The sequence below is a fragment of the Hippopotamus amphibius genome, chromosome 2, assembly GCF_030028045.1.
Source record: "Hippopotamus amphibius kiboko isolate mHipAmp2 chromosome 2, mHipAmp2.hap2, whole genome shotgun sequence".
In the NCBI taxonomy this organism is placed as follows: Eukaryota; Metazoa; Chordata; class Mammalia; order Artiodactyla; family Hippopotamidae; genus Hippopotamus; species Hippopotamus amphibius.
In genome coordinates this window covers 116,424,605-116,440,326 of record NC_080187.1, presented here as the reverse complement: position 1 = coordinate 116,440,326, position 15,722 = coordinate 116,424,605, and the positions used below count along the sequence as shown (strand labels likewise).

Sequence of the window (15,722 nt, the reverse complement as noted above, 5' to 3'; positions counted from 1 at the left end):
CTCGCATATAATTAACACACACACATATGTTTTAGTTAAAATCGTGTTTATTTGTAAATCACATATTTGATAAGGAGCTTGTATCCAGTATATATGTAGAACTTTACTCAACAATAAAAAGACAGATAACTAAAAAAGTAGGCAAAGGATTTTTTAATACATATTTCTCCAAGGAAGATATACAAATGGACAATAAGCACATGAAAAGATGTTTCACATCATTAGCCATCAAGGACATGCAAATCAAAACCACACTTCGCACCTGCTAAGTTGTGAGAACCCTCTTACATGCTGGTGGGGATGTAAAATGGTAGCCACTGTGGGGAAGAGTCTGATGGTTCCTCAAAGTGTTAAACACAGAGTTCCCAGCAAATCTGTTTCTAGGTATAAAGCCAAGAGAATGGAAAACATATCTATACAGAAACTCTTACACAGATTGTTGTTCATAGTAGCCAAGAAATGGAAACAACCCCAAGGCCTACTAACTGATGAAATGGACCAGCAAATGTGATATGTCTATGCAATGGCATGGTATTATTTGGCAATTAAAAGCAACAAAGCACTGATACACACTACAGCATGGGTGAACTTTGAAAACATTATTCTACGTGAAAAAAGCCAGAACTGTATATAGTATGATTCCAATTGTGTGAAATGCTCAGAATAAATAAATCCATAGAGATAGGAAGTAGGGTACTGGTTGGATGGTGGGGTAGGCTGGGGGACTAGGGCTCCTAACAGGGTACCATGTCTCTTTGAGCAGAGATGAGATCTCCTAAAATCGGTCTTGCTGGTCATTTCCCAACTCTGTGAATATACGAAAACCACTGAATTGTACACTTGAGTAAATTGTATGGTATTTTAATTCTATCTCAATAAAGCTGTTTTAAAATATATTTATGGGGGTTGGGAGAGGGATGGACTGGGAGTCTGGGGTTAGTAGATGCAAATTATTACATATAGAATGGATGGACAACGAGGTCCTACCCTATAGCACAGGAAACTACATTCAATGTCCTGGGATAAACCACAATGGAAAAGAATATAAAAAGAATGTATAATATGTATAACTGAGTCACTTTGCTGTACAGTGGAAATTGACACGTAAATCAACTATACTTCAATTAAAAAATATTTATTTACAAATTAGACTGAGATAGATTCCAATTTTTTAAAATTGCATTTGATTAGAGAGTAATAGGATATTGTTAATGTCAGCAGTACTGGTTTGGGAACCAGAGGTTCCCGCTCTAACACTTTCATTAGCTAGTTGTGTAACTTGAAGCAAGACAGTCATTTATGAAATATGAAGATTATATACAATAATTTTTAAACTTTTTTTTCCTGACTTTTATAAAATTTCAGTAGCTAGGGCAAATTAAAAACTTGAAATTTAAAACTTGAAAGTTGTAGGCATTTCAGAGCTGCTCTTAAGATTCAGAGGCTTAGGAATCATTGCCAGTGAACTCTGGCCACTCATTAGAATCCCCATGGAAGCTTTGTAAAACATACCTGAGTCTGGGCCTAGAGAGTCTGATTTAATTCGTCTCAAGTGGGTTCCAGCATCTCGTCTCTCCCCCTCTCCCCTTTTCTCCTCTCCCCTTCTCTGTTGCCAACGTGATTTTAATGTGCAGCCAGAGCTGAGAACCACTGACTTTGCTACTGAACATATTCTGTTTACAGCATCAAAAATCAGATCATTTTCTTTATGTTCTCTCTAATGCTTGATAAAGTTATATTTGTCTCTTGGTGGGTTGCAGATGGGGATGGATGTGAAAATAATAGAAAATATTATCTTAATATTTAATATTTGTTAAATTAAGTTGTGCCTCTTATAATGATTTCTTATGACAGATTTAGATATTAATTACTGGTTAAATAGGTTCAACTTTCAGCACTGCCTAAATTTGCCAGTGTCAAGGTTTTATGAACTTTCCTCAACTATTGTATTCTATGGCTTTAATGGGACAACATTCCTTATTTCTATAGTATCTATATTACAGAGTGTTTTCATTTCCACAGGTCATAGGTTTTGGATCTGTCAAAATCGCAGCATTCATAGCTATGGTAGGAATTCTGTCTGTTGTGGCTCAGGTGAGTGTTATTTTACCCATCTCCCTTTTTTTTTTCCTAATGCTTTCAATCTGAAATAATTGTAGATTCATAAGCTCCAAAGAAATATTCATGGAGATCTCCTGCACCCCTACCTCAGTTCCTCTCCTCCCCTGCTATGGTAACATCTTGTGTAGCTGTGGTACAATATCAGACCCAGTAAACTGACATGGATACAGACCATGGAATTATTCCATTTTTAATAGAATCTTAAGGTTGTGAATTAGGAGGAATTTAATACAACTTTTCAATACTTTGTAGAATACATGTTGTTACCTCTAATGGGTAAATTCAGCAGATGAAAAGTTGCTTTTACAACCACCAACCACAGTCTAACTCCAGTATTGCAAAATTAACCAGAAGAATGTTTCAGTATTATTTTAATATTGAAAAGTAATGAGCGACAAAGGAGAAGCCACAGTGAGACAGTAGGAGGGGTGCAATTGCGTTAAAATCAAATCCCATAAATGCTGGGTGGGTGACTCACAAACTGGAGAACAGTTATACCACAGAAGTCCACCCACCAAAGTGAGGGTTCTGAGCCCCAAGTCAGGCTTCCTAACCTGGGGGTCCAGCAACGGGAGGAGGAATCCCCAGAGAATCAGACTTTGAAAGCCAGCAGGATTTGACTGCAGGACCTCCACAGGACTGGGGGAAACGCAGACTCCACTCTTGGAGGGCACACAAAAAAGTGTGCTCACCAGGACCCAGGGGGAAGGAGCAGTGACCCCACAGGAGACTGAACCAGACCTACCTGCTGGTGTTGGAGTGTTGCCTGCAGAGGTGGGGGGCAGCTGTGGCTCACCGAGGAGACGGGCACTGGCGGCAGGAGTTCTGGGAAGTGCTCATTGGCATGAGCCCTCTCAGAGTCTGCCATTAGCTGCACCAAAGAGCCTGTAAGCTCCAGTGCTGGGTGGCCTCAGGCCAAACATCACACAAGGTGGGAACACAGCCCTACCCATTGTCAGACAAGCAGATTAAAGTGTCACTGAGCTCCGCCCACCAAATCGGATTAAAGTCTTACTGAGCTCTGCCCACCCAGCCCAACCCACCATCAGTCCCTCCCATCAGGAAGCACGCAGGAGCCTCCTAGATAGCTTCCTCCACAAGAGGGCAGACAGCAGAATCAAGCAGTATCGGCACTATTTCATCTTGTGGAACTGAAAACCACAACCACAGAAAGGTAGAGAAAATGAAGAGGCAAAAGACTTTGTACCAGAGGAAGGCACAAGATAAAACAGCAAAATAAAGAGGAGAAAGGCACCCTTACAGAAAAAGAATTCAGAATAATGATAGTGAAGATGATCCAGGACTTTGAAAAAAGACTGGATGCAAAGATCGAAAGTTGCAAGAGAAGTTTACCAAAGACCTAGAAGAATTAAAGAACAAACAAACAGAGATATGCAATACAATAACTGAAATGAGAAATACACTAGAAGGAACCAATAGCAGATTAACTGAGGCAGAAAGGCGAATAAGTGAGCTGGAAGACAGAATGGTGATAATCACTGATGCAGAAAAGAATAAAGAAAAAAGAATGAAAAGGACTGAAGACAGCCTAAGAGACTGCTGGGACAACGTTAAACACACCAACATTCACATTATAGGGGTCCCAGAAGGAGAAAAGAGAGAGAAACAACCCGAGAAAATATTGGAAGAGATTATAGTAGAAAATTTTCCTACCATGGGAAAGGAAAAAGCTACCCATGTCCAGGAAGCGCAGAGAGTCCCAGGCAGGATAAACCCAAGGAGAAACATGCCAAGACATATAGTAGTCAAACTGACAAAAATTAAAGACAGAGAAAAGTTATTAAAAACAAGGGAAAAATGACAAGTAGCATACAAGGGAACTCCCATCAGGTTAACAGCGGATTTCTCAGCAGAAACTCTGCAAGCCAGAAGAGAGTGGCATGATATATTTAAAGTGATGAAAGGGAAGAACCTGCAGCCAAGAATACTCTACCCAGCAAGGATCTCATTCAGATTCGACAGAGAAATCAAAAGCTTTACAGACAAGCAACAGCTAAGAGAATTCCGTACCACCAAACCAGCCCTACAACAAATGCTAAAGGGACTTCTCTGAGTGGGAAACATAAGAGAAAAAAAGGACCTTCAAAAACAAACAAAACTATTAAGAAAATGGTAATAGGAACATACATATCGATAATTACCTTGAATGTAAATGGACTAAATGCCCCAACCAAAAGACACAGACTGGCTGAATGGATACAAAAACAAGACCCATATATATGCTTTCTACAGGAGACCCACCTCAGACCTAGGCACACATACAGACTGAAAGTGAGGGGATGGAAAAAGATATTCCATGTAAATGGAAATTAAAAGAAAGCTAGAGTAGCAATACTCATATCAGATAAAATAGACTTTAAAATAACAAATGTTACAAGAGACAGGAAAGGACACTACATAAAGATCAAGGGATCAACCCAAGAAGGAGAGATAACAATTATAAATATATATGCACCCAGTATAGGAGCACCTCAATACATAAGGCCAATGCTAACAAATATGAAAGAGGAACTCGACAGTAACACAATAATAGTGTGGGGCTTTAACACCCCACTTACACCAATGGACAGATCATCCAGACAGAAAATTAATAAGGAAACACAAGCTTTAAATGACACAATAAATCAGCTGGATTTAATAGATATCTACAGGACATTACATCCAAAAACAGCAGATTACACATTCTTCTCAAGTGCACATGGGACATTCTCCAGGATAGATCACATTTTCAGTCATAAATCAAGCCGTGGTAAATTCAAGAAAATTGAAATCATATCAAGCATCTTTTCTGACCACAACGCTATGAGAATAGAAATCAATTACAGGAAAAGAACTGTAAAAAACACAAACACATGCAGGCTAAACAATTTGCAACTAAATAACCAAGAGATCACCAAAGAAATCAAAGAGGAAATCAAAAAATACCTAGAGACAAATGACAATGAAAACACAATGATCCAAAACCTATGGGATGCAGCAAAGGCAGTTCTAAGAGGGAAGTTTATAGCAATGCAATCCTACCTCAAGAAACAAGAAAAATCCCAAATAAACAATCTAACCTTACACCTAAAGAAACTAGAGAACAAAGAGCAAACAAAACCCAAAGTTAGGAGATGCAGTGAAATCATAAAGATCAGAGCAGAAATAAATGAAATAGAAACAAAGAAAACAGTAGCAAAAATCAATAAAACTAAAAGCTGGTTCTTTGAGAAGATAAATAAAATTTATAAAGCTCTAGCAGGACGCATGAAGAAAAAGAGGGAGAGGACTCAAATCAATAAAATTAGAAATGCAACAGGAGAAGTTACAACAGACACCACAGAAATAAAGAGCACCATAAGCAACTACTACAAGCAACTATGTGCGAATAAAATGGACAACCTGGATGAAATGGACAGTTTCTTGGAAAGATATAACCTTCCAAGACTGAATCAGAAAGAAATAGAAAATATGAACAGACCAATCACAAGTAATGAAATTGAATCTGTCATTAAAAATCTCCCAACAAACAAAAGTCCAGGACCAGATGGATTTACAGGTGAATTTTATCAAACATTTACAGAAGAGCTAACATGCATGCTTCTCAAACTCTTCCAAAAAATTTCAGAGGAAGGAACACTCCCAAACTCATTTTATGAGATCACCATCACCCTGATACCAAAACCAGACAAAGATACTGCAAAAGAAGAAAATTAGAGACCAGTATCATTGATGAATGTAGATGCCAAAATGCTCAACAAGATACTAGTCAGCAGAATCCAACAACACATTAGAAGGATCATCCACCATGATCAAGTGGGGTTTATCCCTGGAATGCAAGAATTCTTCAATATATGCAAATCAATCAGTGTGATACATTATATTAACAAATTGAAGGATAAAAACCACATGATCATCTCAATAGATGCAGAAAAAGCTTTTCACAAAATTCAACACCCATTTATGATAAAAACTCTCCAGATGGTGGGCATAGAGGGAACCTACCTCAACATAATAAAGGCCATGTATGACAAACCCACAGCAAACATCATTCTCAATGTTGAAAAACTGGTAGCATTCCCTCTAAGATCAGGAACAAGACAAGGATGTCCACTCTTGCCACTACTATTCAACATAGTTTTGGAAGTCCTTGCCACAGCAATCAGAGAAGAAAAAGAAATAAAAGGAATCCCAATTGGGAAAGAAGAAGTAACACTGTCACTGTTTGCAGATGACATGATACTATACATAGAAAATCCTAAAGATGCCACCAGAAAACTACTTGAGCTAATAATGAATTTGGTAAAGTTGCAGGATCCAAAATTAACACACAGATATCACTTGCATTTCTATACACTAACAGTGAAAGATCAGAAAGAGAAATTAAGGAAACAATCCCATTTACCATTGCAACACAAAAAATAAAGTATCTAGGAATAAATCTAAGCAAGGAGGTAAAAGACCTGTACTCAGAAATCTATTAGACACTAATGAAAGAAATCAAAGACAACACAAACATGTTCTTGGATTGGAAGAATCAACATTGTGAAAATGACTATACTACTGAAGCAATTTACAGATTCAATGCAATCCCTATCAAATTACCAATGCCATTTTTCACAGAACTAGAACAAGAAATTTTACGATTTGTATGGAAATGCAAAAGACCCCGAATAGACAAAGCAATCTTGAGAAGGAAAGATGGAGTTGATGGAATCAGGCTTCTTGACTTCAAACTATACTACAGGACTACAGTGATCAAGACAGTATGGTACTGGTACAAAAACAGAAATATAGATCAATGGAACAGGATAGAAAGCCCAGTGATAAACTATGGTCAACTAATCTATGACAAAGCAGCCAAGGATATACAATGGAGAAAAGGCAGCCTCTTCAATAAGTGGTGCTGGGAAAATTAGACAGCTACATGTAAAAGAATGAAATTAGAACACTTCCTAACACTATACACAAAAATAAACTCCAAATGGATTAAAGACCTAAATGTAAGGCCAGACACTATAAAACTCCTGGAGGAAAACATAGGAAGAACACTCTTCGAGGTAAATAACAGCAAGATCTTTTTTGATTCACCCCCTCGTGTAATGGAAATAAAAACAAAAATAAATAAGTGGGACCTAATGAAACTTCAAAGCTTCTGCACAGCAAAGAAACTTATATGCAAGATGAAAAGACAGCCCTCAAAATGGGAGACAATATCTGCAACCAAATCAACAGAGAAAGGATTAATCTCCAAAATATATAAACATTTCATCCAGCTCAATATCAAAAAAACAAACAACCCAATCCAAACAAGGGCAGACGACCTAAATAGGCATTTCTCCAAAGAAGACGTACGGATGGCCAAGAGGCACATGAAAAGCTGCTCAACATCACTAGTTATTAGAGGAATGCAAATCAAAACTACAATGAGGTATCACCTCACACCAGTTAGAATGGGCATCATCAGAAAATCTACAAACAATAAATGCTGGAGAAGGTGTGGAGAAAAGGGAATCGTCCTGCTCTGTTGGTGGGAATGTAAATTGATACAGCCACTATGGAGAACAGTATGGAGGTTCCTTGCAAAACTAAAAATAGAACTACCATATGACCCCTCAATCCCTCTCCTGGGCATATACCCAGAGAACACCGTAATTCAAAAAGATACATGCATTCCAGTGTTCATTGCAGTACTGTTTACAATAGCCAGCACATGGAAGCAACCTAAATGTCCATCAACAGATGAATGGGTAAAGAAGATGTGGTACATATTTACAGTGGAATATTACTCAGCTGTAAAAAGCAGCGAAACTGGGACATTTGTAGAGACATGGATGGACCTAGAGACTGTCATACAGAGTGAAGTGAGTCAGAAAGAAAAAAACAAATATCATATATTAATACATATGCAGAGTATAGAAAAGTGTTAACAAATCAACCAGTTTGCAAGGCAGAAATAGAGTTACACATGTAGAGAACAAACATATGGACACCAAGTGGGGAAAGCAGGGAGGGTTGAGGGGGAATGAATTGGGAGATTGGGATACCAAATAGTACATTCTAAATGTATGTAATTTATTATGTGTTAACTGTATCTCAATAAAAGTTCTTAAAAAAAAGAGAGAGAGAGATGGGGACACACAGACACACAAAAACAAAAGTAATGAAAGTGAAAAGCAGAAATCGAAACTTGTAACTATTACAGTCCTTGCTTTTCCCGGGACTGAAGAAATGTGGTAAGTCAGTACATTAGGATATATGCAGTGAGTAAAAAGTATTTATTAAATGTTTCCCCATCTATTATAAATATAGGACCACAAAAGGCAGAGCATATGTGCTTAAATTAATTCATTGATATGCTTGGGTGCATTCACTATATCATATGGGACTGTTGAAAGGCTGTTTCCCTGAAACAGCCATGTGCTGCTGTAAATCATGGTAGGTCAGGTAGAGCACTCTCCTGTGATCACTTTCTCTCAAAGAGAAATGAGAAGCCTGCAGAATTGTTTTGCCCAATTATTGGAATTGGCGAGGCTCATAGGAATGCATCGTGCCAAAGGCCTTTTATTTTTTTTAACTGTATCAGCAAATGTAAATTATGTTAAGCTTTCAAGTTGCTTATGTTTTTGGTTTGTTTTTTATATTAACTCTTTAGTCAGCCCAGATTCATCTTTTATCCTATTCCTTTCCAGACTATCTCACCTAATTTTTTAGCAGAGTATATATTTGTTAAAATCACATTTGTATCAGTCCAACTTTGTGAAACTGTTAACCCCACCAAAATCCTATATATTCTGTAAATGTTCCACAGGGGTTTGTTATTCACTGATGGTTAAATGATTGTCATTTCTCCAGAGAGACAGAGGCATGTTCTTCTCAATCACAGTAATCTCTTCACAACTGTTGAACAGTTGCAGTGACCTTTTGGGAAGTACTAAGCACCAGATGATAGGTTTCTGGGGTGGGAGCTGAAGGCCCTGAGCCCAGGTCTGGGAAGTCCCTGAAGCTTCATCTGTTTAGAGCTATGTCGGTACTGCATGGTCTCCAAGGTCTCAGGTCAGGCAGTCTACCATTTGAAGTTCTTGGTCAACATTGATGGGCTTCCCCACAGAGCTTGCATCAAATCTCTGTGTTCATATCATTTCTCAGGATTGTCCCCTTTGCTTTGCAGACAGTCTTTCTCACCATCCTGATGAGATCCCTAGGGAATAAGAACACCATTCTCCTTGGTTTGGGCTTCCAGATGTTCCAGTTAGCCTGGTACGGTTTTGGATCTCAGGCATGGTAAGCCTCTCCCATGGATTCTCATGAGCTACTACAGATGTATCTTTCAGAGGAGCTCAAATTAGTCAAGTGTGGTGGAAAGAGGCAGGAGTTATTTTACTGGCAAAGTGTATTCAACATTTCAAAAACTGTTTAGACTTAATTTGGGGAAGGGTAGAGCTAAGTAATTTAGGATTATTTGGATAGATTGCTTTTACCTCAGCAGGCTTTCAGTGAGTTGTTACTTAATTGAATGTGTGTATCTCTTCCTCCGACCCTCAAAAAAAAGTTTTATACCTAATTTTTAAACACATTTGCCAGTTTTTGGAGAAAGCACATTATAGTCAAAAACAAAACAAGAAAAGGAAAAAATGACTGATTATGGTGGGATTTACTGCTGTAATTAGCTGAGTGACTTTGGACAGTGACGTAACCTTTATAATATATAGCATATGAGTTAGGTGAACACTAAGATCTCCTCCAAAACTTTGTATACCCTGAGGCAGCTATTACTCCTGACATATTAGATTCCCATTAATAGGAAGGAAGGTCAGATTAAGTCCTGTGGAATAAGAGGAAATGAAAAGAATGTTAAATGCTGTTTTGTTGTGGGACAAGTCTCCCCATGTGCCTGGTTACCGAATACTAGAGTTCATATTTTCATTTGAGTTGGTCCCCATTTTGCAATCATAAATGGATGACACAATTTAGAAGAACTAGAAATGCTTTAGGTGGTCCAGTGATTGATTCTTCTTATTCTTGAAAATCTTAATTTCAGTCCTATGAACTTTGGTTCAGTAGATGATTCAGTTAAACTCATGCTACCTTAGAAAGATTCTGTTGACCTAATGGTTTTTCCCTCTAAGTAAGGATGTGCATGTCATCCCCAAGACAGTCTGGCCAAGCAGGTTTTAAGCCCAGTTGGGGCCTCGCTTTCCTCACGCTTGATACTGACACACACATAGGTCCCTTTCATTGAGAAAAAGGCAAAGATCTACAGGAAGCAGGCTTGGAAGTCTGCAGGATGTCATCCTGAACTTCAGGTCTCTGAAGTGTTGTATGCCACCAACTTTTTTCTCTTGGGGGCACACAACACTTTATCAAGGGATAGAAAACTGAGCAGCTCAGAGCAGTATGGAGGTGAGCCTTTGAGAAGTACAAAGAAAAAAATGGAAAATTGGTGGGGGAAATGTGGTATTTATAGAAGCAAGAAATCCTTTTGCATTCATTGAGCTTGCATCTAAAGATGGTAATAGGGAAACCAGGAAGAAGAACAGATTTTGACAGGTAAAATAAAGAAATAAAACTTTCCCAGCCCGTGAAGTGATTAGTGTTAACAGTGTGATGTATAACCTTCTAGGTTAAAAAAAAAAAAATGCATTTTTAAAGAGGAAAGAAATAAGTACAACTTAACACAAGAAAACGGAAAGCATTTTGTGTTTTTGCCATTGCTTGTACTCCGAACAGCAAGTGCATTGGGGCTGGCCTGTCCCCTGACTATAGCCTGTCCTGTCTTTGCAGGATGATGTGGGCAGCAGGGACTGTGGCTGCCATGTCCAGCATCACATTTCCAGCGATCAGTGCCCTCGTCTCTCGGAATGCAGAGTCAGATCAGCAAGGTGAGGTCACTGCCCCTCACTGGTTTCCCCTTCAGCAGAGACACACCTGCCAGAAGCATGAGCAACTCTGAGCCTCTCTCCATCCACATCCGCAGAGAAGAGGTTATAGCCATGTGGTCCCTGCTCAGCAATCATACCTGTTTTCTTTGGCAGATAGGAAAATTCTGTTTTCCTTCCTTCTTTGATCTTATACTCATATTTTTGAAATCTGGACTCAGCAGGTCAGAATACTAAGAGTTAGAAATACAACCATCCGCTTTCTCTCTTCAGTTTTGATTCCTCTTTTATGTGTTAGCATCAGAATTTACTGGACTATAATCGTATTTTAACAGATGTCTGCTGATAATGATAGTCTGCTGATAATGATAGGCTAGTTAGTAAAACAGTGAGTTCTTTATTTAATCAATGTGATCACCGAAATTTTTTTAATTTGGAATCACTCAAAGTCCATTACTCAATTTAGGAAATGATTCTTTGAGCAGATAAAGAAAACGTAAATCTGAGTAGTTCTTGATAATTGTATGCAGAGTGAGAGACAAAATTAAGATGCCTGTGTTGAGTAGCACTCTGTTTAGACTCTTCTCTTCCTTGTGCCTCTGGCTTCCCTGTCAGGCAGTTCCTGCTGCCAAAATTAATCCTTGCCCTTCTCCATCACTTAATGGCTTGCCTGACTGTAATTCAGGAAGTAGTGAATTTTAGAAGGAAAAAATTTTAATGCCTTAGAGATCTTTAAAAAGTTTCGATAAAAAATTAGATTAGATAGTTTATTTATTACACCTATTTTTCCACATCAGAAATTAGCCATCTTATTCATATCTACTTTTTTTTAATCTTTTTTTTTTTTTTTAAACAGTAGGTCCTTGGTTATCTATTTTAAATATAGCAGTATCATTTGGAGACTGAAAATTTGGTGTGTTACCCTGGTTATGGTAACTTAGCTGAATGTGCATCCTTGGGGAGGTGTTGTTATGGAAGTAAAGGCATGAGCTGTCTGTGAAGGATGAGCATTGCCTTGGCATCTAAGAGACACTATCCTGTCTCTCAGGGCATGAATTTTCTTTGGCTTTTTTATGCTCACATGTATTGATATAGGTGTTTCTAAATGTCAGCATATAAACTTATTAGAACACACTGTATTAGGTTGAATTATATTTGACCATTTTTGACTTACAGAAGTATCCATCTCATGATTCAAGCTGATTATTTACCTGCCACATTAGATAGCAGAGATATCTAGAAACTGGCACCTCTGGGGTTTTTCAGTGCAGATGTATGCGGAGATGGAGCTGGAGTATGGAGGTCACTGCGGAACAGAATCTGAAGGTGCTGGGAGCACACAACATTGGGACCACAGTGGACTCACACATGGGCAGGGATACAAGAGGCAAAGGGCAGATTTTTATTGTAAAAGTACCATTAAATGAGTAGAAGAGGAAAATCTCAATCCACAGAAGAGTGGAAATTGCCTATAAATGGAGAATATAAAAATTTTTCGTTTTTTTATTCCCTGTTTATAGGAAGATCTGCTGTTAGGGGGGATTCAGCCTCATAAGGATTTTAGAAACATTACTGTCGTTTCCTGTCCTTATAGATCTCAGGGCAGGGAGTGAAGACAGCATTCAAAGGACATAGGAAACAAAGGAAACATTCGTGCAATGAAGGAAAATATGATGGGTAAAGTCCCTAAAATCTACTTTCCACAGCCCAGACTACTCAGTCCAGCTGAAGCAATTATTTTGTAGTTTATAAAAAAAAGTGCTTTTAAGTCTCCACTCTTGAGATACTTTTCTGAGAAGACTGGCTCCCATCTCTTTTTTCTGACTTAGGTGTTGCCCAGGGTATCATAACTGGAATAAGAGGACTGTGTAATGGCCTGGGGCCAGCCCTGTATGGCTTCATATTCTACATGTTCCACGTGGAGCTGACTGAGTTGGAACCACAGTTGAATTCTAACCCTGCTGCCCTGCAGGTAATTTGATAATAAGTCTAGTTTTATAACAGCAGTTGTGTCGATTATAGCAAAATCTTCTGACCTTAAATTTGAAAAGTGTTCTTATATTTATACTACTATTGTATTTCACAGTAATAACCGCTATGTTCATTGCTTCTTGGAATTAGGGAGGGATCATTTCAGTGATTTAATATCTTACATAAAAGATTTGTCTTAACTTTGTTTAGATTCCGTTTTCACCTATATAATTACTCTGATCAGAATGCTGTCCTCTGGTGAAGCTCAGGCCAAATAAAGGATGAAATGACCTATAATTCCAGCTAGAAATTGAGCAAGAGTGCTTTTTCCACTATTTATTTGCTATTATTTCCCTCCTTCCAAGCTATATTAATATAGATTTCTGTATAAAACTGGAATTAATGTTCATGTACAGAGTGTGTGATTCCAGGTCACAGGGCAGGATTAGAGATACACAGTTTTGCTTATGTATTTGATTAAGCTGTTGGAAAGTGGTACACAAAGCATTGATTAATTGCCCTCCATTGTATTCCAGACACCAGGCTTTGTTAGAATTTGCTGTGACACTTAGTGAACATTTGCTTATGAGAAAATAACTCAGTTTTCAGTGGTGTGTTTTTTTTTTTTTGGGGGGGGGGGGCGGTCACCCAGGACTAATTTTGATTTGAAAGACTAACCAAGTTCTTCATCATTTGTTTCCCACACCCACAGGGAGCTGCCATCCCAGGCCCACCGTTTTTATTTGGGGCGTGTATAGTTCTCATGTCTTTTCTGGTTGCCTTATTCATCCCTGAATACAGTAAAGGCCGTGGAATTCAAAACCATAGCAGCAGCAGCAGCCTGACCAACCCTGCAGCACGAGGCAATGATGAGGACGTTGAGCCGCTGCTGCGGGACGGAAGCATCTGGGAGTCCTCTTCCTTTGAGGAGCCTGGGAACCAGTGCCCTGAGCTATGACTCTGCAGAAGAGGGTTCTGTAGACGCCATCTCTGAGAGCCATGGGGGAGCCACTCCACATAGAGACTTCATGGTGCTGGAGGGGAGATACAAGTGGACTCCTTCAGGGCTGCGCTTGGGATGTAACCACCTCCATCCCTCTGTCTCCCTCCCCTTCTTCCTCCTCTTCCTTTCTACCATTCTTTTTCTCTCTGTTCATACGTTAGAACAAAAGATTTGAAATACTTTTTTGCAAATAGTATGCAACTCTCAAAGTTATCTGGAGTTCACACTTTGAAACTCAGATAGAAAAAGTCATCTCTGGTAGAAAGAATGACTCTAATAACTGCAGAGTAGAAGTGATCATGCCGTTTTCAGTAGAAGGTGCAAGATTGTAGTACAACTGCCATCTCTGGCAAAATTTGACTTAAAGAATCCCATATTTTCCTCCCTCCTGTTTCTCTGAACTGTGCCCGTTTAGCCCATAGGTGTTTATAAGTGGCCACTCCAAGAGTCACTCAGTATCAGGGATCTTTTACCTTTTTTCAAAGGTCAAGCAAAAATCTAGTCTTACTCTCCTTCTATTCTTGGCTAGAATGAAATTAAGCATATACACCTCTGGACAGTAATAATATTGATTAGTGATAACCTTTACCAGGTGAAGAAAAATTTTTTAATAAATTTAAATCATGAAGGACTAACAATTCAGATTCCTGGACCTGAAGTCTTGATTACATCCAAGGTTATTTTACAGAAGAAAAACACATCAAGCATTCTGGTGGCAACGTAGAAATTGGAGGGTGCTTATGATAAGGTTTTCCACAGTGTGTAAGCATTCCTAAGTGAGGATGAGAGGTAGTAACTGAGTACCAGTGGGGTTTATATCCAGGCTGAGGCTCATGTGACGCATTAGTGCTGTGTACTCCCGCCCCTGTCTCCTGTGCCTGTTGTTCCATGTTTCTCACTCATCACACCCCTGCCTTAACTGCTCTACGTAGACGTGTCTTCAGTCAGACTTTATTTGCATCTGTTTGTCTGCCATTTGAGTCTCATGGGAATATGCACAGCAGATTCATTTCTAAAATATGATGGTTTAAGAAGCTCAGTTTCAAAATAAGTGTCTTGCTAATTTTTTGAGCTGTTTTATGGACAAAGAAAACTTTACAGATTTACATGTATTTTGCTGCACCAGGAGGTGGACCATTAACTAGGGCCTATCTTTAACATAGCACTCCTTTGAAAGTTTTATAGGTATGAAATATATGTAGATATTCATAAGGAGTTTTAATTTTTTTTGTTGGGGTGCTGTGTAAATCTTGTATTTATAAATGTAATAAAGGTATTGACAAAAAATATATATACAACTTTTATAAAGGATTGTGTACTGACTGAACACATTTAAAAGAAAATATATTTTGAAACCTGTTCTGCTATGAACAAAGATAACATATCTTTTTACTATGCTGTTGGTTTTTAAGTTAAGCTTCCTAATGCATAATAAATTTGCAATGGATACTGTTATGTCTTTTGTGTTCCTTTAAAGCAAACAGTACCATGGATCTTTGGGTTCTCTGTTGGGTGATTTTCAACTAAAATAAGTTTAGTCCTTAAGCTCATGCAAAAGATATGTGTAGTTTCAAAAGAAGTTTCATTTCAGAATTTCTCTTCAAAAAGAGAGCACAGCGATTTTTATTTTTTTAAGAAAAGCAGTGATATAGATACTTGTACACCCATATTTATTAGTGTTATTCACAGCAGCCAGAAGGTGGAAGCAAACCAAGTGCTCATTGTTGGATGAATGGATAAAGAAAATA

At 38.4% G+C, this 15,722-nt stretch overlaps 1 protein-coding gene across 2 annotated transcripts in view; it reads left to right on the top strand.

The window, feature by feature from the left end:
* The window catches only part of MFSD14B (major facilitator superfamily domain containing 14B), a 128,447-nt gene extending 113,018 nt beyond the window's left edge, over window positions 1-15,429 (top strand). For both annotated transcript variants that reach the window (XM_057720525.1, XM_057720526.1), the window contains exons 8-12: window positions 2,023-2,094; window positions 9,293-9,405; window positions 10,906-11,003; window positions 12,830-12,972; window positions 13,684-15,429. In XM_057720525.1, the coding sequence (XP_057576508.1) occupies window positions 2,023-2,094; window positions 9,293-9,405; window positions 10,906-11,003; window positions 12,830-12,972; window positions 13,684-13,929 (672 nt within the window). In that variant the 3' untranslated portion in view covers window positions 13,930-15,429. The remainder of the gene's footprint in view (window positions 1-2,022; window positions 2,095-9,292; window positions 9,406-10,905; window positions 11,004-12,829; window positions 12,973-13,683) is intronic.
* Window positions 15,430-15,722: the final 293 nt, after the last annotated feature.